We start from the raw sequence: 27,500 nt of genomic DNA on the forward strand, positions 1-27,500 counted from the left end.
ACGAATGTGGCGAGTGAATAAATTTCACAGTTACAGCTTCAACAAATGGGCAATGAGATGCCTCGATTCAGTACAAGAATTGCATAACAAAAGTGCTTTTCTACCTCCCATTTTATTTGCTTCGCCAAACTCAACATAGAACTGTATGTGAAGTAGTTTCAAGTTTGTGCGACTGGATTCTGAGCCACTGTTAGGCTTTTAGTTGAACAGTTGTTTTGACGTCGACTGGTGGAAGGAACAAAACGGTAAGATTATTTCAATAGCCGCGTATTTGTGATCGTATGAGGCAGACGAAAGTAACGATACACTGACGATACTGGCTACGCAGCTGCGTTCTACAGTTAATGTTATCTAGAAATTTCCAAAGCTACATTATTCAACTTTGCAGCATGCAAATGTTCAAGTTTCCACGACAACATTGAGATTTAAACGTATTCTTTCTTTTTTGCCATTCTTGACTTAAACGAGTAACATTTGCACAGATTCAGGTCATGTTGTTTAATCATTTGTGTCCTAATCGAAGTACATCACCTGCAACTGAGGTTCTCAGAATTGTTTTTCCCTTTGGACTGCGAGAGCAAAATGCCCTTTTACGCAACGCATCTAAGACAAGATTTAACTGATGTCGGTTGTTCCAATAAAAAGATCCTGGCTTGTATGAAAAAAATGTCAAGCCCAGTAAAACATTTTATATTTTCCGGTGCATTGCAAATAGATTTAATTAAACTATCAACGCTTGTCTATCCCGCAAGAAAGACCCTCAGTAATCTTTCGAAAATTTCAAATCAAGTAAAGTTCTCTTACTTAATAATAACATGACTTTGTCGCATTTCATTGTTTTTGCAAACAACCTCAGTTATGTTAGCAATCACAACAAGGATTGAAAGAAGACAGTTATCACTCAACCGTTTTGTCTGGATGATTGTGAGATAAATTCTTTCAAAAAAGCTGAAATCCTTTGAAAGTCCTGTACCGCTAAACATGTCCTTGAGTTGAAAAACTATTTTTTCTTTGTATCTTTTTATGTCCAAGCACGCATTACCTTCAAGTCGTCAGTGGAAAATTTGTCTATTTTCCGGCGCATTGCAAATACTAAATGAATTAAACGCTTCAACGCTTGTCTTTTCCGATAGATAGATAGATAGATATCGAATACCTGAAATCGGACAGTTTCATCAGCCAAAATCATATTAAGGACGTTCGCGCCAAAATCTTCCCACGGTGAGATTTTCTTCATTTCTCGCCTAGAGTTAGGTCATAAGGTACTTACTCCAAAAATGCCTTAATCTCGAGAAATCGGTCATAATAGCGAGATGTAGCCTCATCTGCTCATCCATCGAAAATCATAAAAAAAAACTCTTAGAGTGAAGGTTACCGTGCATAGGTTTTTAGGAGTGGGATTTTTAGATAATTGGATGCCGCTAGGGATGTCGTAAACAGTAGAGTTCACCCTCGAAGGGCATTTTCGTAAGCTCTATCCGTTGCAACCACAACCGGAAGTCGATGGCACGAGGAAAGAAAATGTTAAAAAAAGATAACTTCTTACGGTGGATATTTTTTCATTTCATCATATTTTGTAGATAGTAAGTAAAGTAAGTGATTCATGATTAAAAAATAGGGGTCACCGATGATCTAAACGAGTAAAATCGATCTGATTTTGTAAAGCTCTTGGAAAATTTCATTTGTCACACTTTTGCGTGACCTGTCGGGGAAGGACTGGAACCAAAAGAGGCTCGATCGTTGAAGGGATGAAAGATTTTTACCAAAAAACTTTCTCGAGCATAGCAAGGAAGTTTTAAGCTGGCGTCATCTGCATTTGGTTAGTGTTTTGTATAATAACTCTTCATTGCCGTCATGTTCATCTTCTGGAGTGTGGTTTTTGTAAAATTTAATCGCTGGTTGTTTCCACGCAGGTCCGCACTATTCAAGTGGACGAGGACTAAAATACTGCTGTATTTTCACAAAAGTAAAGGAAAGGAACTTCAAAAACATGCATTCATTTTGAACTTAAGTTCGTAGGGTAATAAAAACATTTAAAAAAACAGCCCTATTAAATTTACGCAACGGTTCGTCCTCGAGTTTTCCAAACTTTCAGCCACTACTCCAACTACCTTTTCCAGCTGAGCTTTTCCATCCTCCCGCTCAATTCTCTTTAACGTTTCATGATGATTCAGAAATGAATGTGCCATTATTTTGCCGTCCTGGAATTTTTCCCCGGTGTTTTTGTCACCATGTTATTTTAACTAATGCTTGAAAAATATTTATGAAAGTCAAGTAGACCAGTACACGACTGATAAAACAACGCGAATATCAGTCGTGCAGTAGTCTACTTGACTTTCATAAATATTTTTAAACAATTTTGACTGATCACGATTTTCTCTGAACCTCAACTTCACTAATGCTCGAAGTAATGCGTGACATTTACGGTCGCGTTACCTGCGCATTAACGTTGCGCACAAACAATTAGCGCGAACGTCCTTAAGTGCACTCAGCTTAATCCACCAATCACAGAATTTATCACAATAACCATAGCAACAACCACTTACCTTACGAAACTAGGGATTTTCCAAATGGACAAATTTGCAACATTAGACAGTGAAAAAGGAATGCATTCATTTTGTTTTCTTGTAAATTGTAATGGTTATAATTAATTGGTAACAGGACTTCGATTCGTGTCGTCCAGTTCAATCTGTAATAATACATGGGACTCCCGCTACGCAGTCGTACGATTATGTTAATCACTCGTATGGTTACAGAACAAATTGGACTCCACTCAGACCTATTACCATTGTGTATCATAATGACTCTGATGTCTAGGCGGTAATAGGCTTCTCAGTTGATTAAGTCTGGTACATTGTTCTTCTCTTCTCTGTTGACACAGAGTGCTAATTTCAAAGGTTGCTAAACTTTGTCTGCAAGATTGGTGGGGACGATAAGATTGAAAACACCCGTTTCTGCACTCGCTCAAGATCCTTCCTTAAATATTCAGGCAGACTGTGGTGAAAAACAGGCGAACAGTATTCAAGCACATGCCTTATTGCGGTACAATAGAAATTGACAATGTCACGCTGCCTAACACCAACTCTTTTCAGTAAGACTAAGAAGTACAGACGCTTATTTGCCTTTTTTATCGCTTGGTTTACATGATTATTCCACTTATGATCGTTCGATATGGAGACTCATCGGATCTTAGCGCTATCGACAGTTGAGAGTTCATTCCCGTCAAAAACCACGGGACTAAAGGTACGCTTTTTCCTCTTAAAGTCAATAATCAGTTCCTTGCACTTGCTACAGTCACTGTACAGTGTTGGTAGCGTTGAGTTGCATACCCTGCATCTGTGACCAGCCCTCGACAATATCATGCACCCTGAATGTCACCCTGGAGACCACGAGGAACGATTTTAGCCACGGTTGTGTCATTCACGTACTTCCACGTACAAAGGGTAGACACACGGAGTTCATTAATCGTCAGGATAAACAGCCAGTTGGAACTCAGTGGGCCCCATTCCGAGCAGCATTCCGCGAACAACTTGACTCGCTGTTGTCTCCGCATCAAGAAATCTGCCACCCAACAGGCAACGCTGCTAGGGATGGATAAGTTGAAGACCTTGCGTACCAGGAGATTATGATCGACAAGATCAAAGGCCTTCCTGTAGTCAAACAGGATGACCCTCACTGCAGCACCCGACCCGTCAGTAGCCTCCGCCCGCATGAAAAAAGACCCCTAGTAATCTCAGAAAATGTCAAGTCAAGCAAATTCTCTTACCAAATGTTTCGCTTTCAATGTTTCCTTTTCCCAAACAACCTCGGTTGTCTTAGCAATCTCTAATCTACTCAATAACCGTTTCGTTTGTGGGATAAAATTCTTTAAAGAAACCCTGCTTAAATCAGTTTCAAAGTCCTGTACCCTTGACCACAAGGTGAAAAACTAAGATTTTAATTTTCCTTTGTCTTGTAGGCTCATGTTCGTACGAATTACGACTACAAAGGCAAAGGCCTTTTATACATTTTCTCACAAAATTAAAGAAACGAAATTACAACGCTCCATTTTTTTTTGGAGAATTTAGTCCAGGAATGTGACCATTGCTTTAAAATTCGAGCAACAACGAACATTTATCTTCCTTGACTTATGTCGTAATATTCTCACTTATTCCAAGAAAGGACGAATTTCGAAGAATACTAAAATAGGTCTCCAAGACACAAATTACGTCCTCTTTATCCTGATAATCAATGCACGCCGGGTATTTTGTTTCGAAAGCGACATCAAATAACACAAGGTAAAGCCCAAGAAGGGAGAAGTGGCGAGACAAAAGCCGTGTTATCTTCGAAATGGTCGATGACATCAGGCGTTTTGCTAAATCATTCGAGTCCCTTTGTTCCAATACCTACCATAGCCTCGATATCAGCTGATTTTGAATAAAGTGCACACGAGAAGCTCATTTTTACAAATTCGCAAAGTTTTAGTTGGTTTAAAATTCCAGCAGACGGAGCAACTGCCAAGCTTTTGGACAAGGACTGGGTCCGCTAGTCTAAGGTACAAATCCGAGAGAAGTATTTGTCTGGTTATGTGAGATCATAGAGTGAAAGCCTGGTACACTAAAATCACGATACTATTTGACTGACACAATTCCCTTTATTTCGTTCATGTTTTTTCGGGCATTTACAACGCCACCAACTCAACATATCATATATCATAACATATATCTTTTATTTACCCTCGGATTTTTAGAGTACCTTGATGTAGCTAATATCTCCGAGCATTTACCCTCCCAACCATGATACATCACAGAAGACAAACCACAACATCCGGAACTACATGCCCTACTCCTTGCGTCAAGTGTGCGCGTTCTTTTACGTCCCACAGGATTATGAACCTTGAAGGGTTGTGAGACGGGAGCTCCGGCTTATCGTCCTTATCTGAGGAGACTAGAGAGTCTAACCATTTGCAGATGTAATTACAAAGGCAGCACTTGCTCCTCAGTTATTTAAAGACCCTGAGTGTTGGTCCGGCCGGAGTTGAACTCACGACCTCCCGCGTGACAGCCCGGTGCTCAACCAACTGAGCCCGGTGCTCATTGCTTGTGAAAAGTTCCAGAGTTATGAACCGGCCTGACAGCATCATGGAAATGGTTAAATTGTTGCGAGCAGCATCAACCTTTATCAAACAAAAAGATCTTTTAGATCTTATAACCGCGCTTTGAAAATTTATCGGTTTTCTTATCACTATAGTCGCAACGTAGTGCACATTCCAGAACAGTCCTTTTTGATTCACTGATGACTATAAACACAAAATCACCTGATCAATCTGTAGCACAGCGGCTGGCAACGACTGCACACGATCTTATTGCACCATCACTTATAGATCGTTTTCACGTGACGTCATCAGTTTTTATCCTCATCAGGCATAAGAGGCGGTAAATTTGCATCCATTTGCAATTTTAAAGCTCATTTGCGTTCTTCTTTTGGATACGAGAGCTTTTTGTATTTCTGAGTTATAGGGGTGCGTGACACGAGGCGTCTATCGAGTTTATTGAGAACGAGATGCTTCTGTGAAGCATACACTGGGTTGCCTGTGGTACGTGCTACAGAAAATCAGAAGGCACTGAATTGTGTGGTATTGAAATACAGCATTCCAGTCTCTGAAGAATAACAAATAAAAGAGAAGCGAGAAGCATTGGCTTCTGGGCTGACATGTTGATAATTTTCAAGTTCCCTCACAACTTCTTTTCACCACAAGTGTGCCCTCTGACCATCTGTCAGCTTTGTAATACTAAACTTCACTGAAGTCAAGCCCTGTTTCACGGGGTTAGTGTTAGGATGGGAGACCAAAACAGTAAACCCCTCATAAAAAACAGAAACATCTGACCGAAAATACTATTGTCGCTAACAAATGCGATTTCAGCAAGGTACAGATTCTGTTAGCTTGCTTTATGCAAAACAAGTATTGATGAAAAAGCAAATAACTATTGATACACAGGGTTCAGAAAGAGCGGAAGGAAGGTGGCCGGAGGGTCGATCGAGGATAAAATAGTTACGTCATGGAAACAACATTAATTTTGAACCGTGAATATAGAATATAAAAAGTTACGATTACCGACAAACATTTTGGGAGATTTTTGCTACGTTCAAGTAAATTGCAAAATCGAAAGTGACATGGCCGGAATTCAGCGGGCGCCGTGATTAAGTTACCGCGGCATGTTTACTCGCCAAACAGTGAAGCATCTGTGTCAAATGATGGCAAGATACCGGGTTTTTGTAAGTTTCTTTTTCTGTCAAGTGTTATAAAGTTTGACAATGAAATGAGCGAAGTCAAAACAAAGATCACAATCGCCCAACTCTTATTTAAGCAAAGTCAAAATTTACTCTCCAAGACGCGTACGACGTTATTTATCACCAGTTAATTCCATCATTTTGGAAATAGCAGCTACTTTATTTTTCATTTGCCTCACAAGTTTTCACTGATTTTGGGGCTCATTTTGTTGAAACTCAAGCACGCTTCCAACAGGCCTGTGAACCCTTCCTGCTTACAGAGCAATACTAAAAAACTTCTCCCATATCACATTTGAACCTTAAGCTCGAAAATTCAATACACAACATGATATTATAATTCACAAAAGCAGAAAATACCACAGAATCCTTTTTCAGCGAAAATTTTATTGAAACAAACAACATATTTGCTCTTAGAGGCGAAAACTACGGTGGCCCACAAGTATCACGGCAAAAGTATCAAGTTTATACTACACAATTAAAAATGTAGCGTCAACATTAACTTAAGTTCGCTGACTTAAGTTTTAGGTGAGCAAACTTATTTTTAAAACAACCACAGCAAAAGTTTGTGAACGCCACGGCAAAAGTTTGTGAAAGCCACGGCAAAAGTTTGTGAACGCCACGGCAAAAGTTTGTGAACGCCACGGCAAAAGTTTGTGAACGCCACGGCAATAGTTTGTGAACGCCACGGCAAAAGCTTTTGAAAGCCACGGCGGAACTTAATGTCAAAAGCGGAAGGAAGTCTCGTGCCAGTTTTCTTCCGAAAAGTGGTCACGTGCATTCTCCCGCCATTTTCTTTGTTTATGCAATATGGCTGACAAAGAGGAAGCAAACGATTACGTGTAAGTACAAGTATATATTGCCTTATTCTTTTTCAAGATCATGTAGCCTGAAATTAACCAAAATTAATTTTCACTGCGGTTCTTTAGAAACGAGATCATTCGTGAGAATCAGTAAAAATGTTCCCAGTCAGTGTTTACCATTCGTGCATCTAAATAGCGATACAAAGAAACTGGAAAGATCGAGGGATAGCACTTTGCTGTTTAGTTGCTGTTCTTTGTCACCGAGGCAATCAGTGACAAGACATTAAAAAGCAAATATAATCTATCACAAGGAGTGTAATTATTTCTATTTGGCACGGTTGCGAGGCTACAGGTGTTTGATAAATCAATAAGCGTACAACTGTAACCGCTCAAACTTATCTCAAGCATATATTGGTGATTTTACCAGTAAATTACCCACTGGTTAGGACACATTTGATTTCTAATATGTTGTAGTATAAATTGTCAAATGTCCTGCATGGTACTAATTGAAAAATAATACCACCTTTGTAGATTTTGTAGTGCCTGTGCGGAGAAAGTTAGAAAAAAAGCACGATTCTGTTGGAACTGTAATAACGATCAGTCCAAAAATGGACCTCCAGACTGGAGTGAAAAATCCAGTAGTGCATGCAGCTCAAGTCAGGTGACTTCTTTCGGAAGACCACAGACCCACAAAAGAAAGGCAATGTCATTTGAAAGCTTTGTAACTGCCAAATCATCTGAGAAGTCTGAGAAGCAGGCATCTGATTTTCGCTCAAAGAAAAAAGCCCCCAAGAAAGATGAGAACATGGAAGTAACAATAAATATTGGTTTAAAACGGTTTGATGATGAAGACCTTAAGACTGTCCGTGGGAAGCGCCTACCTATAGCTGTCCCTGCAAATGCAACATATGCAACTATTCTTGAAAAAGCAGTGGCCAAGTGGAAGGCGTTTGACAGGCGATTTGAGACAGCCACAGAGTATGTCTTACTCTATGAAGATGGAACACAAGCACTGTTCATGCCAGGTAGTTGTTTCAAAGTAATCATTAGGTCTCACATAGATAATGATATGTTATTTACATGTGAAATTATTTCAGTTCATATTCTGGGCTGTGCTTAACAATAATTTTCATCAATTGGTGTGCAGATGATCTTGGGAGACAATACTTTCCCTAAAGCAAATTAGCATATAAATCAACATCCAGAGTAATGTTGCAATGAACATCGTGGAGGTAACTACGGTAGAATCTTTTTTATTAAGTTGGATCCTTATACTACATTATCCTGGGAAATTCTGCAGGATCCTATATAGCATTTCTATCGGTATAAGGATAACTGTTACTTGGGCTAAGCAAACCAGTTTTGTTTATATACCCTTTTGGTTATCATGAATGTAAGCTAGGTTCTGCTTCCTTTTCTGTGACAAATGCTCACATGCATTTGTCACAAAATTCCTCTGTCTTATTCATAATTTTCCCCTTTGAACTAACTACCTCACTTGACAACGTGTGGTATTGTTATGGCAATGATGTTTTTCATCACTGTGAAGTTTCAGCTGTTCATCATATCTTGGGAGGGAGTAGACGACTAACACAGCAGTATCTATTGTACGGTCCTGTATTTGCACTCAGATTCACGGCTTGAAATGAACGCTCACAAACTTGCGAGTGCGAGTGATTTTGATAATCTGCGAGAGAGAAAAATATCCACTGGCAAACGTTTGCAAGTTAGAATCATACATGTCTCCCAAACATTTGGAAAGATTTTTCTAGTGGTCTCACCAATTTGATAGTGGTTTGCCCTGAGATTCTTCCCTGTTCGCCCTTGATTTTTAAGCCTCTGATTTTTTTCTTTTGTTATGTTCTCTTTTTATCAGGTCAAACAAAAGATTTTTTTTCTTTGAAGCAGTACAAAACAGAAGTCGGGAAGGACTACAAACGTTTAGTTTTTTATCTGTGTAACACAGATCACTTTTCTGCCTATGAGAAGTATCTCCAGGAGCCTGCCAGTACATCAGAGGGCCCATCAGAGGATGACTGTCAATCCACTGCAGAGGAGTTTCCTTCCATGTGTGAGCAAATAGAGTTGGATGAGGCCATAGCTCGAACATTGCAGGATGAATTGAATTCCTGCAACTCAAAGGAAGTCATTGATGTTCCCGTAAGTCTGGAAAACCAAGCAGCTATGACTCCAAATGGTAACTATGCACTGATAAACAACTACAAAGATGTAGTAGACAGTTTGGCATCCCAAGTTAAACATGATAAGCAATTTTTCATTACAACAAGAAGAAAAGCTCCTTTCTCCAGAATTATTAGCTTGTGGCAAAGACAAACCTCCAAGTCCCACACAACAAATAGATTGAGTGTCCACTACAGTGGGGAAAGTGGCATTGACAATGGAGCCATTGCCTTAGAATTTTTGGAACAATGCATTGCTGATATGGCTGAAAGCATGTTTCCAGATGGAGCCCCAATGGACTCCTCCTTTCTTGTACAAAATGGCAGTTTCCGAACATGTGGAGAGATTGTTGCTGTCTCACTCGCTCAGGGAGGCCCACCCCCCTGTTTTCTTGAACAGTGTGCCTATGAAGCAGCATTTAAAGAATTTGACATGATGAAGATTGGAGAAGAAAACCTGACATTTAAAGAAAAGCAGCTGCTTGCAGAGGTCAGATCTGATTGCCAAAAGCACACTGATCTTATCATTGACAACGGCTACACAGGTGCTATTAAAGAGGAGAATTTGGATGAAATTGTCAGGTCCTTACAAGTGAGTTTTGTGTCCCGTAGATGTCTGTACATGAAAGAATTCATGCTCGGTTTGAGTAGTTATGGCCTGGATCAAATGATTATCCAGAATCCACTTGTCTGTCAGCCTCTTTTTGTTGCTGGGGATCTTAAGGAAGATGTTACTCCTGATGCTGACTACCTCTTCTCACTTTTGGAACCTCATTATTCACGGGAAGGCACATCAAGACGATGCTTTGAAGAGGACATCATGGACTTCTTTCAAGACATTCTCAACGACTGTGAAACAGGAAATGTGGTAGGTCATGTGGCACCCATTGCATGCAACTTTAAAGAGGAACAGAACTCGGATGAGGATGAGGCTTTTAATCAAGATGAAAGCTTGGTTTTTGAGAGTCCTAGTCTCAGTGTACCAGGGATCATGGGCTGGCTGACAGGATCACAGCATAAGCCAATTTCAGGAAAAAGGTTTAAAATACCAGTTTATTTTGACCACGACTGTTTAAAGAATAAGCCAGGGCACTCTGTTTGCTTTCCTGTTGTTAGTGCTTGTGCGAAGTCCATAACATTTCCAGTTCAGCATTTACAGAATGCAGAATCATTTAGAGAGCTCTTTACTTTGGCTTACTGCAAAAGCCAGGCTTTTGGCAGGCCATAAACTAATGAATTGTTCGACTATAGGTGCCTATTGCCCATCAACTGGAAAGAAATAAAAGAACAAATTATCATGGACTGAACAAAGAAACATTTCTTTATCCATGGTTTACACAGGCTGAAAATTACATGATCAGTCACCTAGTTGTGTTACAGTTGTTTTTCATTTCCCTGCAGTTTGAGTGTACCTATATGGTTTCCAAGGAAATAACAGCCCATCTAGCCCTCTGGCTAATATGCTGTTGGCTTTATTAGTAGAATCGATAGACACTGTAAACATTGTTTTGTTTTTTACTTGAAAACACTGTTTCACTTTGCACAATCAGTTGGTTTATAATTTGACTACATATAACCTAAACTTATATGGTGCATATTATGTTCCAAAAAAGGTTTCAGTCTTTTTAAAAGTTCCTGTTATTGTCAAAGTAAAAGGTACAATGTATAGGTTATGAGTGGAATAGTCAAGACTTCATCATAAAAATCTTCATCATGTTAGCTCTTGTGGGCTTTGTTCATGTGTAATATCTTTGTTCCTGTTATTACACAAAAGCATTGGGTGATATATCTGCCATTTTGACTGTTCCATTTGTTTCCATGTTTAAAAGGTATGTTGCTTTTGGAGTTTCACAGTGCTGCACAAACACTGAAAGTATTTCTGGGTCACATTTGCCTGTTACCTGGGACAATCATATTAGAGTTTAAGCTGATATTATTAACAGATGGAAGCCATGGCAGTATTCACCAGTTTCTTGCAGTTACAAAATTTGCATCCCATTGGCTACAGGGAAACACCCCAGAAATGTTTTGACATTCACAGCTTTATATATGCTACACTGAGAGTTAAAATGATATCAGTAGCATAGGACTTGACAGTTTTAACTTAACTTTGTTGTTCAGATTTGTACTCAAATTATTAATAAAGATGGTATGGTTTACTAAGAAAGACTACAAAATAACAATTTCTTCTGGACCATTTATTTTTTATGGGGTGGTGAAGCATGCCAAGAAAATTAAGGCTGCAAGGGCTGGGGGCATCAGAAAAATTTGCTGTGTAAGGGGGAAGGCACTTAAAATAAGCACTTCTAAGCGCTGAAGTATGCAGTGAAGTGCAAAATTTCTACCAGAATTCATGGGAAAGCAAGGCCCTGGACCCCCTGCTTTGTCATGTGCCAAATAGCATGAATGTAACTCTACCAACTATTTTGTTGCAAATACATATTACCTCACTAACAATCACATCTCACCAATACAGTTAATCGGTGTACAGTACCAGCATTGTATTGTCGTCACATTTTAAGGTCTGAGAAGGAGGAAAGTTCCAGGAAGTTAAAAAAAAAACAATTTAGAATTTTAAAAACATGTTTTGGCAGATTTTAGCTGATATCTTTTTAGTTTCATCTTGATAGAGGTTATGATATTTACATGTATAGCATGAAGGGGTCATGTCAAAAATTTAGTCTTGCACATGGGGAGCAGGGTATCTTATATCATATACATCACATCTATCAAATATTTCACCACCTTTCTCCTGTAATATACCCCATAAGGAATGAATGATCCCTTTACCCAGGTGCTGAGGCCTGGCCTTTCATCTTCTGGTAATCACACTTACTGGTGTTTAGAGAGTAAATTATTTAAGAGCCATTGACTGCACAGTCCAATAATGTGTTGTATAACTCTAAACCTTCTCTCCAACTGCGAGGCCTCTGTAAGTCACAAGTGGTGGTAACATACTGGAAATACTCCTGATAGTCATTTCTATCAGCTCGTTCTACTAACTGCACTCTGGCATATTGTAGCTCATCGTTGGGAACATGTGCTATCAAGTTAGTAGCCCCACCATGAATCTCGGGTAAGTAGTATAAGGAATCTGGTCGTCCAGACACAGTATCATGTCTTGACTTGCGGATGTAATGTGTGTTCCAATGGTCTTTTAGCTGCTCAATATCCTCCTGAAGTATTTCTGCAAAGCAGAACCACAAACACTCTGATTCTAGTTCACTAGCTGGATTAAAAGTTCCTTGGTGTTCTAAATCTTTAAAGAAATTTATCCACCAGTTTGTTCTGCTTCTTCTGAAGTACGACCACCATGCCTCTGATCTCTGATTTCTGGGAGATGGTACGTAACGATGACTGTTTAAATCATCTCGAAAAAAACAGTGTATGGAAGCCATTAAGCCATTTTCAGTCCCCAAGTCTGTAATCAGTTTCTGAGGACATCCACCTTGGTGTTCAACTGCATCAAGATAATAGGTCGCAATATTATGCGGCCAGTTGTTTGATCGCGTTACATATAGCCATAATACCTTTCTACTCCATCCATCGATGCAGGCGTGAATTGGAAAGCCGAAAGGTTTGAGTTTGTCGTACCCATCGCAGTGCCATGTATCATTTGGCCCATTGTTCCTGTACGCCCTTCTACGAAGGCGGTGCGTCCTTCTTTCCTCTGTTCCTTCGGGGTCCAATTCTTTAAGTAAGGCTTCTACAGTAGAGCGTGGAACACCAACACCTTGCATCTTCAGGGTGTGCCAAACATGCCTGTAGCCTCCCATGCAGTCAGGTCCATCTAATAAACCTCTGATCTTGTCTCGAACTGAACCCACATCGTACTCCATATATCGTCTTTTTAAACCGTATTCTTTCAAGCGTCTTTTCAGCGTAGCTATACTCATTCTAACACCATGGTATTTATCCAGGAGAGCAAGTATTTCATCATAAGTAAAGCCTTTGTTAAAATAATCGCGAATCGTAACCTCCTCGCTATCTCCGTCCGCCATTTTGTGTGTTGTGTGACTGGCCCAGCCTTCTTCCCAGGGTCTCTCTTGGCGTAAAACGAACGCAAGTGTTGTCACTTCCTCTCTATAGTTTTAACTTCCGCCGTTACTTTTCACAATTTTTTGCTGTAGCTTTCACAAACTTTTGCCGTGGCGTTCACAAACTTTTGCCGTGGCGTTCACAAACTTTTGCTGTGGTTGTTAAAAACTTTTGCCGTAGCGTTCACAAACTTTTGCCGTGGCGTTCACGAACTTTTGCCGTGGCGTTCACAAACTTTTGCTGTGGTTGTTTTAAAAATAAGTTTGCTCACCTAAAACTTAAGTCAGCGAACTTAAGTTAATGTTGACGCTACATTTTTAATTGTGTAGTATAAACTTGATACTTTTGCCGTGATACTTGTGGGCCACCGTAGAAAACCTCTTCCTATTTCATTGCGTGCGTGAAGACAAGAAACTCAATTGTGTCAAATTACCATGTACTTCAGTTAAATACTGCTCACTTTGATTTCGTCTCGACGGGCGATAGATTGTTGTCGAAGTCCAGTACTCGTCGCTTTTGAGATCCATGCCTAGTTTATCCAACTGACTTTCCATTATTGAGCTCCATAAGGGTATATTTTGTTTAAGGATCCACTAAAACGCCATTCGCGTTGCATGACTTTCGACGCCATTGCAGGCTAAGTTAATGATTCTACTGTGTCCACCAGAGAAATCTACGCAGTTCCACTACCCTCTCGATCCTAAGAAAATACGCGCAGAAGGCTCTATACACAAAGACATCACTTACCAGGGGAGTGACAGGCAAGACTTTTACCGACACGGAAAAATATATATATCTATATAAAATTAAAAAAAAGAAAACAAACAAACTAAACGCAGACCTCGACTGGGTTTGCCCATAGGCAACCCAGTAAATATATATTTATCTCATGGTTTTGAGCCTTTTTAGAATTTAAAGCATTAGGAAAAGTGCTTAGGTAAATAGCTGTCTGTTCAGGACAGATGATCACTCGCCTAGATAGCTAAAGTAAGTAACAGATATTGACACTATTTTCCGGCCGCCATATTGGTGCACCACAGATGTGCACCAACATGGCGTTTTCATACTGGGCTCTGTAAATTTCTGCGAAACATTTCGACGAATATCTGAAGTTTGGGGAAACGCACAGGCCTAAAACTTGGAGAAGTGTCTTCTTCATTTATCTTCTACAACATCACGAATTCTTGACTTATTCCACTGGATGGTTTTCGATTTATTTTTTTATTGCGTGACAGTGAAAACGATCTATAGCCGAGGTGAAATCTCCGATCGGCACCACCAGTCGTAGCCGTTGTGAAATCTCGGATGACGTAATGGTCAAAATAATCTGGAACTTTCTTTGGATATGTATGGGTATGAACGATACAACAAGAACACTATTAACAACTTACAGCTTTCTTTCTTAAGAATCACGATTAAATTTAATTGATTTTTCACATGAGTAAAAGGGGTAGCAAAGTAGTCACACAAGTCACATAATTCAAGAATTACGTTATCCACGGCTATCTTTAGTAAGATGGTTATTTCCATACCAATGACGTAATCCTTGTATGTTCTGACACCTTCTTTGCTTGGCTTGCAAATATTTAATTCTCCACCCCGATCTCTGATCTCGCTTCAGTAAAACAGCACGACAATTCAACTGCTCTCAGTCAGTGTCTAAGAATACGAAAAATACTGGGAAAATTACAGTTAGGTAAACGGCTGTCGCTCCTAGCGAGACAAAAGTTAAAAACAAGCACGATCTTAATCAACAGGCTGCCCAAGAGAAAGTTGCAACATCGACACATCCCATGAATGACGTAATGGCTTTTTATGCATTCAATACTCGCTTCGAATCAAGCGCTTCAATAGCACAAAAAGACATTATATTTTGCACTCAATAAATAGGAGAATATTCATAAAATTTTAAGTACATTAACGTGTTAACATCTTTTGTCGAATAAACACCAGAAGTTGCGTGATTCGAAGTCCCACTGACTTTATGGCTGAGTGGAAGTTTGGGTCTGGTCACCAACAAAACAAACAAGAAGATCTTTCAGATCTTAAAACTGCGGTTTCAAAATTTATCTGTTTTCTTACTACTATAGTCGCAACGTAGTACACATTCCAAAGCAGTCTATAGACACAAAATCACCTGATCAATCTGTAGCACAACAACTGACAACAACTACTGCACACGAACTTATTGCACATCACTTATAGCCGAGGTGAAATCTCCGAGGAATCTCCCAAACGCACACAACATTTCCAAGGCAACACCTTGCAACATTGTTGGGCACAACATGTTGCGTACGTTTGGCCACCCTGTTGCAATATGTTGAAACATGCTGGATGATGTTGGATCAAATTTGAAAACGGTCAAATTTTTCGTGTAATATTTTGGATGTTGCATGTTGTTGTACTCGTTTGGCCACGTTCACGCAACATTGTTGCACTGGGGCATGCGCACTAGATTCACTTTGTTGAGCACCTGGGGCTGGGGCACATAAACATCGACATGTTGCGTTGAAAACGTTGCGTGCGTTTGGCCGGCCCGTTCAACACATGTTGCAACGCGTTGAAATGTTGCGAGAGGAGGAGAGGGGGAGGGAGAGAGAGAGGGGGAGAGATGTTCAAAATCGAGTGCGTTACAAACTCTTTCCCCCAAAAAATCACAGTAATAACTTTGGCGAACTGATCACAACATACGAAAACAATCAGTTGTCGATTAATGGCAGTCGTGACGCAGACCGCCTGCGCTAAAACAAGAGCAAGTAAGTCACAATTGGATTAACTTTCGTTCCTCTCTGGACGACCGCGTGGCGACAAGTATTTTCAAGCCACCTACCAAGATGAGCATAATGTAAAATCAAAGTAATCGCTGAGTGACTTAAAAATTCAATGAAAGATCTCTCTCCAGTAAGGAGAAAAACGAACAGCGAGAATCTTACCTTCCACGGTGGTGGAAGATGGAGGTTCTGTACTTGTGCTATTTGTACCATTTATATCTCGCGAGGATGGCGCGAAGTAAGTCGTATGCGTTGATTCGCATATCAACGATCCGTCAACAGGTTCCACAGCGTTCATACCATCAGTAACCCAGCCCTTTTTTGTTTCGTTGAAGTAACTGCACATAACCTCTTTATCTTCGGGTAAATCACCTATGTTGAAAGTGAGCTTAAGTGGAGGGGGATTTCTGTTTTGCTGACAGGGTCGAAAAAATCGAGACCAACAACCTGTAAAGAGAAGAAATTATGGTTGTGCCACAACTTCGTTTTGATACAGAGTGCGTGTGATGATTGAAAGTAAGTGTTCTTAGATAGATTTAGAGGACCCTTACTTTAAATAGATATACTGTAGTTCGTTCGAGAGGAGCTTACGCAACCTTCCCTTGAACAACGCAGTCCAGGTAAATTTTTCCATACATTGGTCGTAAAGGTGGTGGTATTGGTACAACCTTGTTCCCAGGGCTTTTGTCCTCTGAGAGTAAGGCCGACTCTCGGCGAAGAAAAGTGGCAGTGGTAGTAGCAGTGGCAGTAGCAGTGGCAGTGGTAGTGACAGTGGTAGTGGCAGTGGTAGTGGCAGTGGTAGTGGTAGTGGTAGTGGTGGTGACCGTGGTAGTGGTAGTGGTGGTGACCGTGGTAGTGACAGTGCCCGTGGTAGTGACAGTGGCAGTGGTAGTGGTAGTGACAGTGGCAGTGGTAGTGGTAGTGACAGAGGTAGCGGCAGTGGTAGTGGTAGTGGCAGTGGTATTAGCATTGGTATTAGCATCGTACACGGTAGTCGTATTGGCAGTGGTAGTGGTAGTGTTTTACGAGTTCGATGTTTTTGAGGATGGGTAGCTTGAAAACTGAACTGAACGCAGGGTTGTCGGAGCAACAACAAGAAGATTTATTCCAAAACGAACGTAGTTCCCACGAAGTAAGACTCTAAACAGCACGTACTCGATAAACTTACACGGCCTCCGCCAACTTGAATAAACACTGCTTCTGTCACACTTGACTAGACACGGCTAACGCCAACTCTCTTCGCTTGTGAAAAAATAGTTTAAAACTCCGCTTGGACTCGTCTACTTATATACTCTCACAATAAGCTTCTAGAACTATCTAAAACAGTAAAAACAAAGCAGTCCTTGTTGATTCACTGATGACTATAGAACCAAAATCACTTGATCAATCTGTAGCACAACAAACTGACAACAACGGCTGCACACAAAGGTATTGCACCATTACCCCGGACCATTACTTATAGCCGTTGTCAAATCTTCGATTGCACCATCAGTCGTAACCGTTGTCAAATCTCCGATCACGTAATAGTCTTAGCCTTCTTTCTTAAAAGTCACGATTACATGGTTCAATAAGACTAAAAAAAAAATAAATAAACCGATAGCAGAGCAAGAACCGCACTCGGCCCATGGCCGCGCGGATAAAAAAAAACCGATTGCAGAGCAAGAACCGCGCTCGGCCCATGGCCGCGCAGTTAAAAATGTTATCGTCGCAGTCTTTGGCATTCTTATTGAACTGCCAGTTAACTTGTTCCTTTGTTGTAGATAATGTCCTTGTCCCTTTTTATGTTCCAAGTACGCATTACCTTTGAGTCGTCAGTAGAAATTTGTCTAGTTTTCGGTGCATTGCAAATAGATTGAATTAAAACAGTCAACGCTTGTCTTTTCCGCATGAAAAAGAACCCTACTAATCTCAGAAAATGTCAGTCAAGGAAAATTATCTTACTGATTGTTTCAATTTCAGTGTTTCCTTTACGCAAACAAACTCGGTTGTCATAGCAATCTGCAATCTAATTAATAAAAGCTAAGGGGAAAATAGCTCTCACTCAACCGTTTCGCTTGGATGATTGCGGGATAAAATTCTTTAAGGACGTTCGCGCCCAAAATGTTCCCACTTACAGATTTTTTTAAACTTGCCACGCAGAAAGGTAATGATCTACTTTTGCCAAAAGGGCAAAGAAAATGGGGGGTCACCGTGCTCGTTTTCGAGATCATGAGGTGCACTTTTAGAAGATTGCGCTACTTTAAGACGATCTTAGCTTACAAGTGTCAGCAATAAAAAAGTAACATTAGTGAAATTTAGATCAGGTTAACGTACTCAATTCAACATAACTAATATAACTAAATTAACCTTTGCAGTTTATGTCTTTTTCTGAGGTGAAATAGACCTTGAAAAACGATACATATTAGTCTAAGAAAGAAAATTTCGTTCGCACGAGAGCATAAAAGGCGAAATATTTGTAACTTCTCACGCACAGACTTTTTTTGTTTTTTGTTAAAATGGACAAAATCAGAAAAGGAAGTGATTTACGGAAAGAAAAATAGGGGTCACTGAGCATTCAAGAGAGTAAAATCGCTGCAAAGTTCTCAAAGCGATGGTATATTCGCACTGTCACCTCATTGCGTGACATTCCGAGAAGACCTGGTTCCACAGCTATCCCATGATGCCACATGCTTTCACGTTCCTTTCTTGTGGAAAATGTTTGCGTCTTTAGCATCGTGTTTACCTTCGTGGTCTGCGATGCTTGACGTGTGCGTGACATGCGCGAAAAAAATGCGCAGTAGGAATGGCCACGAACGTCCTTAAAAGAAACCAGCTGAAATCAGTTCCAAAGTCCTGTACCTCGTAACATGAGTTAAAAGAGTAACATTTTAATTTTCCTTTGACTTGTAGGCTCATGTTCGTACGAATTACGAATATAAGGACGAAGGTCTGTCATATAGTTTCTCAGAAAATTGAAAGAAATGAAATTACGAGGCTCCTTTTTTTCTGAGAATTTAGTCCAGGAATGTGGCAAGAGAATAAATTTCACAGTTATTAGCCCTAACAAATGGCTAATGAGACGTCACGACTCAGAACAAAAACTATAATTATAACAAAAGTGCTTTTCTACCTCTCTTTTGCTTACCCTGGCGCAATATAGAACTGTATTTAAGGACGTTCGCGCTAATTGTTTATGCGAAACGTTACTGCGCAGGTTAGGCGACTGTAATATGGATGTTGTACATTACTTGTAATATGGATGTTGCGCATTACTTTGCAAAAACCGTGGACGATAAGTCTTGCATAGCGTTGCCGGGATCAGAGAAGATCGTGATCAGTCAAAATTGATTAAAAAATATTTATGAAAGTCAAGTAGACTAATGCACGACTGATAGTCGCGTTGTTTTATCAGTCGTGGACTAAGCTTCTTGACTTTCATAAATATTTTTCAAGCATTAGTGAAAATAACATGGCGACAAAAACGCCAAGGAAAAATTCCAGGCCGGAAAAGGAATGGCACATTTATTTCAGAATAATCATGAAACGTTAAAGGGAAGTGGCTGATCGAGTAGTGGCTGAAAGTTTGGAAAACTCGAGGACGCACCGTTGCATTGCGTAAATTTAATGGGGCTGTTTTTTCCATATGTTTTTATTACCCTACGAACTCAAGTTCAAAATGAATGAATGTTTTTCAAGTTCCTTTCCTTTACTTTCGTAAAAATAGCACAGAATTGTATTTTCCTCCTCGTCCACTTGAATAGTGCGGACATGCGAGGAAACAGCCAGCAATCAATTTCACAAAAAAACCATACTCCAGAAGATGAGCATGACGGCAATGGAGGAATATTATACAAAACACTATAACCAAATGAGGATGAAGTCTGCTTGAAACTTCGTTGCTATGCTCGAGAAAGTTTTTTTTTGGAATAAATTGCATTTTTTGGTTGCAAGGGTGTTCTTTGACCTGGCCTGTTAAAGCTTTACAAAGCTTTCAAGTTAGGAAAGATCCAAGATTTCGACAACAGAAGGTGTTTGAGAAACTGGGGAATGGGGATTGTATCGTTTTCTACCGCCTGAATTCGGAAACTTCAATTTTCCTGTTGGCGCCAAGGTCAAAATACGGCTTTCAAATACATTGCTATTGCAATTTCTTCTCAGACTCCGCTAATGTAAGAGCAAGTAAAATTCCTCAAGATCGGTTGGAATTACTGCTGAGTTTATTAGTGGCAAAACGAGGGGGCCGATGAGGTCGACGGATATGGAGGTATATCCATGACAAAATTCAATGATCAGTATTTTAAATAAAATTGTCCAAATCATGAATGCATCAATCCAAAGGTGAATGGGAACAAGCAGATTATGCAAATGGCCATCACGGAAAGAGGCATAACGCAGAGTGGCATAACGCAAAAAGGCATAACGCAAATAGCCATAACGCAAGCAGGCATCACGCAAATAGCCATAACGCGAATTACGCGATTAGGCATAACGCAAACAGGCATCACACAAAGACGCATGACGCAAAAAGGATTGCAATGAAGCATAACGCAATGAGTCATAACGCAGAGCAATGACGCCAAAAGGTAACCTCTTTGCCGGTTGCCGTGATGGTTATTGGCAGAATCGGCTTGTTGTCATTCAGATACGGATTGACCTATTCAGGATTTCGATGATTCTATTTCAGTATTGAATTTACCTCCATAGTCTGAGAGCTGAAGCGGCCGAAGATTTTGTTGATGATTCGCCGGATGAACTCACACTCACATTGATCATTTAACCACAAACTCAAGCTCGTATTATCTGAAAACTTCCCACAGACGTTTTACACACTGTTGAGTAATTACTGTTTTGTTAAAATCAATGTTTTGAGATGTTTAATGGTCTTTTCCTGCAACTATTAACTTCGCATAAATTATATTTGAATTTACGTCACAGACAATCTGTTGCTCCAACCTCGTTCCCAGGGTCTCTCGGGCGAGGAGAGACCCTGTTAGGGACTGGTCACGTGCTTCCGTGACAATTGAAAACACTAGGGAGGGGTCCTCTCTAAACAAGGAATTTGCCGCGTTGAGCTTTGTCGAATTCAAACACAGTTCCTCCAAACACACCCTCGGCTAAGGCGAGCAATTCTTCAGTGGCCTTCTTGAACAGATTTTTACAATGTAAAACGTCTTTGACTGAACCGCACAATCTACAGCAACTTATGACAGAAGATGTATATGTTTTCTTCGGCGTTTGCAAATTATTATCGCCGCAGAAGAACATATGTTCACATACCGCAGCACGTGAAACTTGGTTTGTTTTGGTGACAACACATTCCGCACTGCCGTAGTCTCAGCATAGACAAAATTCTTACTAAGACGCCCCTCCCTTCATTGGATACCCTGGGAACGAGGTTGTCTGTTGCTCACGCGTCCAGCGTGACATTGGAGTCGCGGGCTTCTCAGCAAGTTAATTCCACTCAAGATCGTTTTATTGCTGGGGAAAGATATGGGGACTTAGAAAATGGTGGCCATTTGCATATTCCTTCGCGGGACGAATGAAATATTCATCTTGAGACCTCTCGCAGTTGCAATCAAAACAATAGACGAAATGCATAAATGGTGGCCAAAAAAATATTCTTTTGTTTATGTGCTAATTAGCCTCACTAGCCTCGTTTGCATGGACAAAATCTAACAGAAATGTTGCTTGAGAGCGAGGCTTGTGGATCTCATTTGCACATAAACAAAAGAATATATTTTTGGCCGCCATTTATGCATTCGGTCAATAGAATCCCATTGTTACTGACCAGCCTTTGTCTGTCTGCCACGTGATAGTATAGTTAAACCACTAATACTGTGCTCGATGAATGTTCGGTCGGCAAAATCTAAGTCTGCTGATTTATTGGACAATATTTATTCATATGGTGCTGATCTGTTTGCCCTTACTGAGGCTTGGGTCAATGCAATTCAGCAGTTACTCCCACCACCTTTAACATCGGGAGAAGAGTAATCCCTCTTTCAAGGGTAGTCATAGAACAAAACTTTGAAAGGTTGATGGGAGCATGTAAAATGAGCACATCCTTGACAGATGTTGTGTGTGGTACCAATACTAATAATTCAACCAACTTGAGAAATACTTGCATTTCAACGTAACTGTAAAAACGGGTGATGCCTCAAGGAAAATGAGGACAGTAGTGTTATGTTCTCTAATTCATTCTTTATTCATTAGATCACAATCCTAACTAGTTTCACATGGGGGTCTTACTAACTGTATATTCGCACATGTTGGGTATCTTAGTACATTATGTAACTACATCCTTCTTCCCCGAAGGTGATTGGCAAATGAATCAATCCGACAAAAAAAGGCAAACAAAACGTAACTATGAAAAATGTTCATAAACTAACTGAATTCAGTCACTGATCGTGAGGTGTCGGTCCTTATCGAGTCCTTATTCTGGATGTCTCTTGTCTATTGTCCTCACTGTTATTGTTTTCAAAGGCTCTGACACAGACGTTGGCCAGGGTGGGTAGTTGCCCTGTTCCAGCTCTCATTTTCTTGTTGGGGTATGATGCAATTGCCATTAGAGTGGTCGAGGTTCCTCTTAAGTGGGAGGCGATCTGGGGACTGGCTGGCTTGCTGGATGTGGTTCGTTTCTGTTGTTACTCGAGTGGTCTCCTTGTTTTCTGACGCTACAAGTGTCTGGTAGGTTTTTCTCTTGGGTCTTTCTTTTTTGAAGATCCACTTTGTTCCGTCTGGAGGATGCTTCTTCTGTCTCAAAAAGATAAGAACGTTCATCGAGTTTTCTTGCCACCGTCGTTTTCTCCCATATCTTCCAATTCAGTGTGAAGGGTCTCATGCGCACTGTCTCCTTCCTGTAGCGGAGGGAGGTCCCTTGCCTCTCTGTTGTAGTGGTATGCCTGCTTCTGTTGACGCGATTTGATTTTCTTCTTAATGTCGTCTGTGTTGAAGTACTGTGGTTTCAGAAAGCCAGCTGTTGTGGGCAGTTGTGTTTTGGTCCTAGTAACCTTTGTGCTGGGCTGGCATCCATATATTCTGTAGGTTTGTTCCTTGCTGCAAGTATGGCGAGGTAGGGATCACTATTGCCGTCCTTGGCCTTCTTTAGAATGCTCTTGGTCGTCTTGACGGCAGATTCAGCCTGTCGATTTCCTTGTTGATGCCCTGGACTGCCTGGTCGGTCATCGAAGCTCCAATTTCGTGCAAAGAGGGCAAAGTCTGAAGAGGTGAATTGTGGTCCGTTGTCTGGGAGATTACGATATCTGGAATGCCATTTCGTGAATGCTTTGGTGTCTCGGAGCCTGTCTATTTCCCTGTGCCATCAATACTGCGGATGTCTGCTACGACTTTTTCCCGTGACCTGTTGGTGGGTTATGGCTCATTAGCGTTTCCTTGGCTGGCTTGGCTGAGTACTAGCTGCATATTTCACATTCGGATATGTATTCTCTTATTTCAGCACCCATTCTTGGCCAAAATAGGCACTCGCATGCTCTTCTCAGGCATCCATTGATTCCTATGTGGGAGCTGTGTAATTGCTTCATGGTCTGATAGCGTAAGGCCTGGGGAACAACAAAGTGTTCCCCCTAAACATTAGTACATCAAAAACAGACAATTCATCCCGATAACTGTAGTAGGGATTCAGCACAGCAGGGAGCCTTTTCTTTGGACGTGAGGTTTTTGATAGGTTCCATGACTTCGCTCAATTTCGGCATGAACTTGTCAAGGTAATTTACGGCTTTGATGTTGTCCGGTTTCGGGATTTCTTGCACAGCCTTTATCTTAATCGGGTCTGCTCCCAGGCTTCCTTTGGTGACAAGGTGTCTCAAGTAGGGAAATTCCGTGCATGTGAATTTCAACTTCTTTTTGTTCAGCTTGATCCCCTTTTCCCGACATCGCTGTAGGAACGCTTTCAAGTTCCTATCATGATCCTCATTGGCCTGTTCTTCTTTATTGCCGACCCCGTACACTAACACGTCTTCGTGTACATCGAGCAGGCCTGGTAGCCCGTTTAACCCTTGGTGAATTCGCTTCTGGAAAATTTCCGAAGAGACGCTGAGGCCAAAAGGTAGTACTTTCCAATTGTACTGTCCTAATAGGGTGTCGCCGAAAGTCCTCAACTTGGCGGATTCTTCGTTAAGTACCATCTGCCAGTAGCCATTGCGTGCATCAACTTTTGTGAATACTCTAGCCTTTCAGAGTTGTGGCAACACATCCTCTATCACTGGAATCGGATATCTTTCTCTCTTGAGGGCCTTATTAAGCTCTTTCGGATCCATGCATATCCTTTGGTCTCCTGATGGTTTTGTAGCGATCACAACGTTGCTGAGCCAGTCTCTGGGTGCATCCATTTGTGCTATCACGTCTAATTTTGTGAGTCTCTCAAGTTCATGCTTGAGTCCCGGCTGCAACGCAAGGGGCACGCGTCTGGAAGGCGAAATGGTTGGGGACAGTCTGGGGTCGACTTCTAGTCACTGAATACCTGGGAGAGTTCTGAGATCCCTTTAAAGATATCTCGATATTCCTTGATGATTTGATCGGGAGTCGGCTGTTAGATGTTTGCTATCTGTCCGAAATTCTCTGGGTGTAGTTCGAGGAGTCCCATGTGCTGACTGGCTGTTGCTCCCAGCAGTGGAGTCAAATCTTCCTTCACGATTACAAACTCGGACACGCGTGACACCTTCGGGCTTCAATTCCGACTTGTTTCACATTTGTTAAGACTTTCTTAGTTGGCTTGATTTGTTCTTGTTCCACAAATTTTGCAGGTAGAGAATTGGCAGTCGCCCCACAGTCGAAATGAAATCGGATTGGTTTTCCTTTCAGGGTCATCTCGGCATATACTCCCTTCGTCTTATTATAATGGTCTACTGCATTGATAGAATCAGGAGCTACGTTTACGCAATCGATGTAATCTGATTCACTTGAGCCTTCTTCGTGTCCGTTGTCTGCGTATCTTGAATTTTCTCCGAATTCTTCTCTCACGCCATGCGTGCTATTTCTTTGAGTAGACTTGCAGCATTTTGCGAAATGATTGTCCTTTTCACAAGAGCTGCATCTTGCTCCCCACGCAGGACAATGTTGTCGACCAAGTCGATGAGTTCGAGTTGGCGTTGTCTTATCTATCGATTTCCGGTCTTCTTGCTTGATTTCATTCGCGTCCGTGGGCAGGCGTTTTTTGTGACCTTTGCTTTTCTCCTTGATTTTTCGTAGGTCTTTCTTAACGGACTGACCGAGTGATTTGATCTGTGTTTCTGAGACTTGCAGATGTCGATGCAGTGTGTGAGTGTCAGTTTTTGTTCTCTTAATAAGCGTTTGCGTGTCCCGGGATCTTTGATCCCTAACACAATGTTTTCTCAAATCAAAGAGTCGTGAAGACAAACACAGAAGTTGCATGATTGTCTAGAATCCTTAGTTCTGCCACGTACTGGTCTAAATAAATATCGCTCGAATGTTTCCATTCGTCTCTCCGATGGCGTATTTGTCGAAGGTTGCGACTATGGCATCGAGATGGCGCTTGTCCTCTTCACTCAGGTCGAAACTGTTGTAAGTTTTCACAGCTTGTGGGCCGATTGATTAAAGAAATAAGGCAATTCTGTATTCCTCTGTTTGTTTGCCTATGCATGCTACAATTTCATAATTAAATCCTGTCTGGTGTTGTATGCCTGGCAAAGGCACGGCTGGTTGTGTTCCAGCAACAATGGCTGGTTGTTCAGCGATCAGTTGTTCATCTACCGGTGCTTCTACAACTTCTGTGGCACTTATTCTGCTTTGTTTACCACTGCCACCAAGTTTCTTCTCTAACTCATTCTTTATTCATCTCGGGCCGGTTGCTCAAAGCCTGGTTAGCGCTAACCGTTGGTTAAGAGGTATCAAAACCTATAGGTTTCCATGGTATTTAACGCTGGTTAGCGCTGACCATGCTTCGAGCAACCGGGCCAGATCACAATCCTAACTAGTTTCACAGACGGGTCTAACCAACTATATATTCGTATCTTATTACATTACGTAACAAGTAGGTCTGATTACCAGAAACACAAACGAATGTAATGGTGGTCGCCAGATAGTCTGTTTTGTTACAAAAGACTATTACTACATGTATATATGTTGTTTGATTCATTCACAGGCATTTTGCACTGTGGATTGAGGTCTTGTTATGGCGTGTGCTTCTCAAGAGTCTCGAGGAAAATATGCCGCGGAGAGATCTGGTAAAGTTAAAGTCACTATTTTGGCTTCTGAATGGGGATCCAGCAAGGGTGGTCTTTCCACCATAAACAGAGAGTTAGCTATTCATTTGGCTAAATCCTCAGATGTTGAAACCTCGTTTTTTGTGCCACGATGCAGTGAGGAGGACAAGAGAAAAGCTCTTAGGCACAACATTACTATTGTTGAAGCAACACCTCTGACTGCTTACGAGGAGCTGGACTGGCTTAGCTTTCCACCAGATGATCTACAAATTGAAGTAGTCGTTGGTCACGGAGTAAAATTAGGTCGCCAGGCACAAGTCATAAGAAGAGTTCATCAGTGTAAATGGGTGCAAGTGGTGCATACGGACCCAGAGGAGATAGGAATTTCCTGGGGCAAAGAAGAGGAGCATAATTATGAAGTGAAACTTTGCAAAATGGCTGACTTTGTTGTTGCAGTAGGACCTAAGTTGGCAGAGACCTTTCGTTCATACCTTCGATTTTGTAAAAATGATCCGACTATTTTTGACTTTACTCCAGGTATTTTTGAAGAATTTCTTAGTGTTCAGCAAGTAACTGAAGAAGGGAATCGTCGAAGTGTTTTGGTGTTTGACTGTGGTGATGTTGAAGATTTCAAATTAAAGGGATTTGACATTGCAGGAAAGGCCATTGCTTCACTTGTTGACACTTGTCTTGTCTTCGTTGGAGCACCAGATGGAAAATATGAGGAGATAGCTGCATACTATCTCATGCAGTGTGATCTACCAGCTAATCGCCTGAGAGTTAGAGGTTATGAAGAAAGTCGAAAAAATTTAAACAAGTTATTTTGTGCAGTAGATCTTGTGATTATGCCCTCTAGAACTGTTGGTTTTGGATTGACTGGTCTTAAGGCCTTGTCAGCTGGTCTTCCAGTTCTTGTCAGCAAGAATTCTGGGTTTGGGGAAGCCCTATTGAAAGTTCCATTTTGCTCAAGATTTGTGATTAACTCAGATAATCCTGAGGTGTGGGCTGCAGCCATCAAGAACGTCATATGGGACAAAGACAAGCACTGCCGTCTCGATGAAGCTGAATACGTGCGCACAGTATATGACAAGAAATACAGCTGGACCAAACAATGTGATGCCCTTCGAAGCAAGATTATCATACTTGCACGTGGTAAGAGGCCATAACATTAAAGTTAATATTTTGGAAGCAGCGTCACCTCTTTTACCCTCTTCCATGTCCCTATCCCTACCCGTAAAAATGATGAACCCACTTAATATATACTGGGAAATAAAGAACTCAGCA

The 27,500-nt window shown here is 41.0% G+C and overlaps 4 protein-coding genes across 4 annotated transcripts in view; 3 read left to right on the forward strand and 1 right to left on the reverse strand.

Annotated features, from left to right (window-relative positions):
• Window positions 1-27,500, forward strand: part of LOC138045965 (uncharacterized) — a 315,585-nt gene that overhangs the window by 32,182 nt on the left and 255,903 nt on the right. The gene's annotated exons all lie outside the window — the stretch shown is intronic.
• LOC138045959 (uncharacterized) lies at window positions 6,780-13,269 on the forward strand. The gene is made up of 3 exons (XM_068892601.1): window positions 6,780-7,109; window positions 7,602-8,095; window positions 8,947-13,269. The coding sequence occupies exons 1-3, from the start codon at window positions 7,078-7,080 to the stop codon at window positions 10,476-10,478; spliced, it is 2,058 nt and encodes a 685-aa protein (XP_068748702.1). The 5' UTR covers window positions 6,780-7,077; the 3' UTR covers window positions 10,479-13,269.
• On the reverse strand, window positions 11,434-13,251 carry LOC138045960 (uncharacterized). Its single transcript, XM_068892602.1, has one exon. It carries the CDS (start codon window positions 13,249-13,251, stop codon window positions 12,109-12,111), a length of 1,143 nt encoding a protein of 380 aa, XP_068748703.1. The 3' UTR covers window positions 11,434-12,108.
• Window positions 26,186-27,500, forward strand: part of LOC138044894 (D-inositol 3-phosphate glycosyltransferase-like) — a 12,063-nt gene continuing 10,748 nt past the window's right edge. Inside the window, exon 1 of the mRNA XM_068891281.1 lies at window positions 26,186-27,368. Coding sequence (XP_068747382.1) covers window positions 26,186-27,368 — 1,183 coding nt within the window. The remainder of the gene's footprint in view (window positions 27,369-27,500) is intronic.

Source organism: Montipora capricornis, chromosome 4, assembly GCF_036669925.1.
Source record: "Montipora capricornis isolate CH-2021 chromosome 4, ASM3666992v2, whole genome shotgun sequence".
In the NCBI taxonomy this organism is placed as follows: domain Eukaryota; kingdom Metazoa; phylum Cnidaria; class Anthozoa; order Scleractinia; family Acroporidae; genus Montipora; species Montipora capricornis.

What these genes read in the sequence shown, in the direction of transcription:
- LOC138045959 (XM_068892601.1), top strand. Translation starts at nt 7,078, where the DNA reads ATGGCTGACAAAGAGGAAGCAAACGATTACGT. An exon ending in GAGGAAGCAAACGATTACGT is followed by an intron (nt 7,110 to 7,601) that starts GTAAGTACAAGT and finishes CCACCTTTGTAG; the next exon opens with ATTTTGTAGTGCCTGTGCGG. An exon ending in ACAAGCACTGTTCATGCCAG is followed by an intron (nt 8,096 to 8,946) that starts GTAGTTGTTTCA and finishes TCTTTTTATCAG; the next exon opens with GTCAAACAAAAGATTTTTTT.
- LOC138045960 (XM_068892602.1), bottom strand. Translation starts at nt 13,251, where the DNA reads ATGGCGGACGGAGATAGCGAGGAGGTTACGATTCGCGATTATTTTAAC.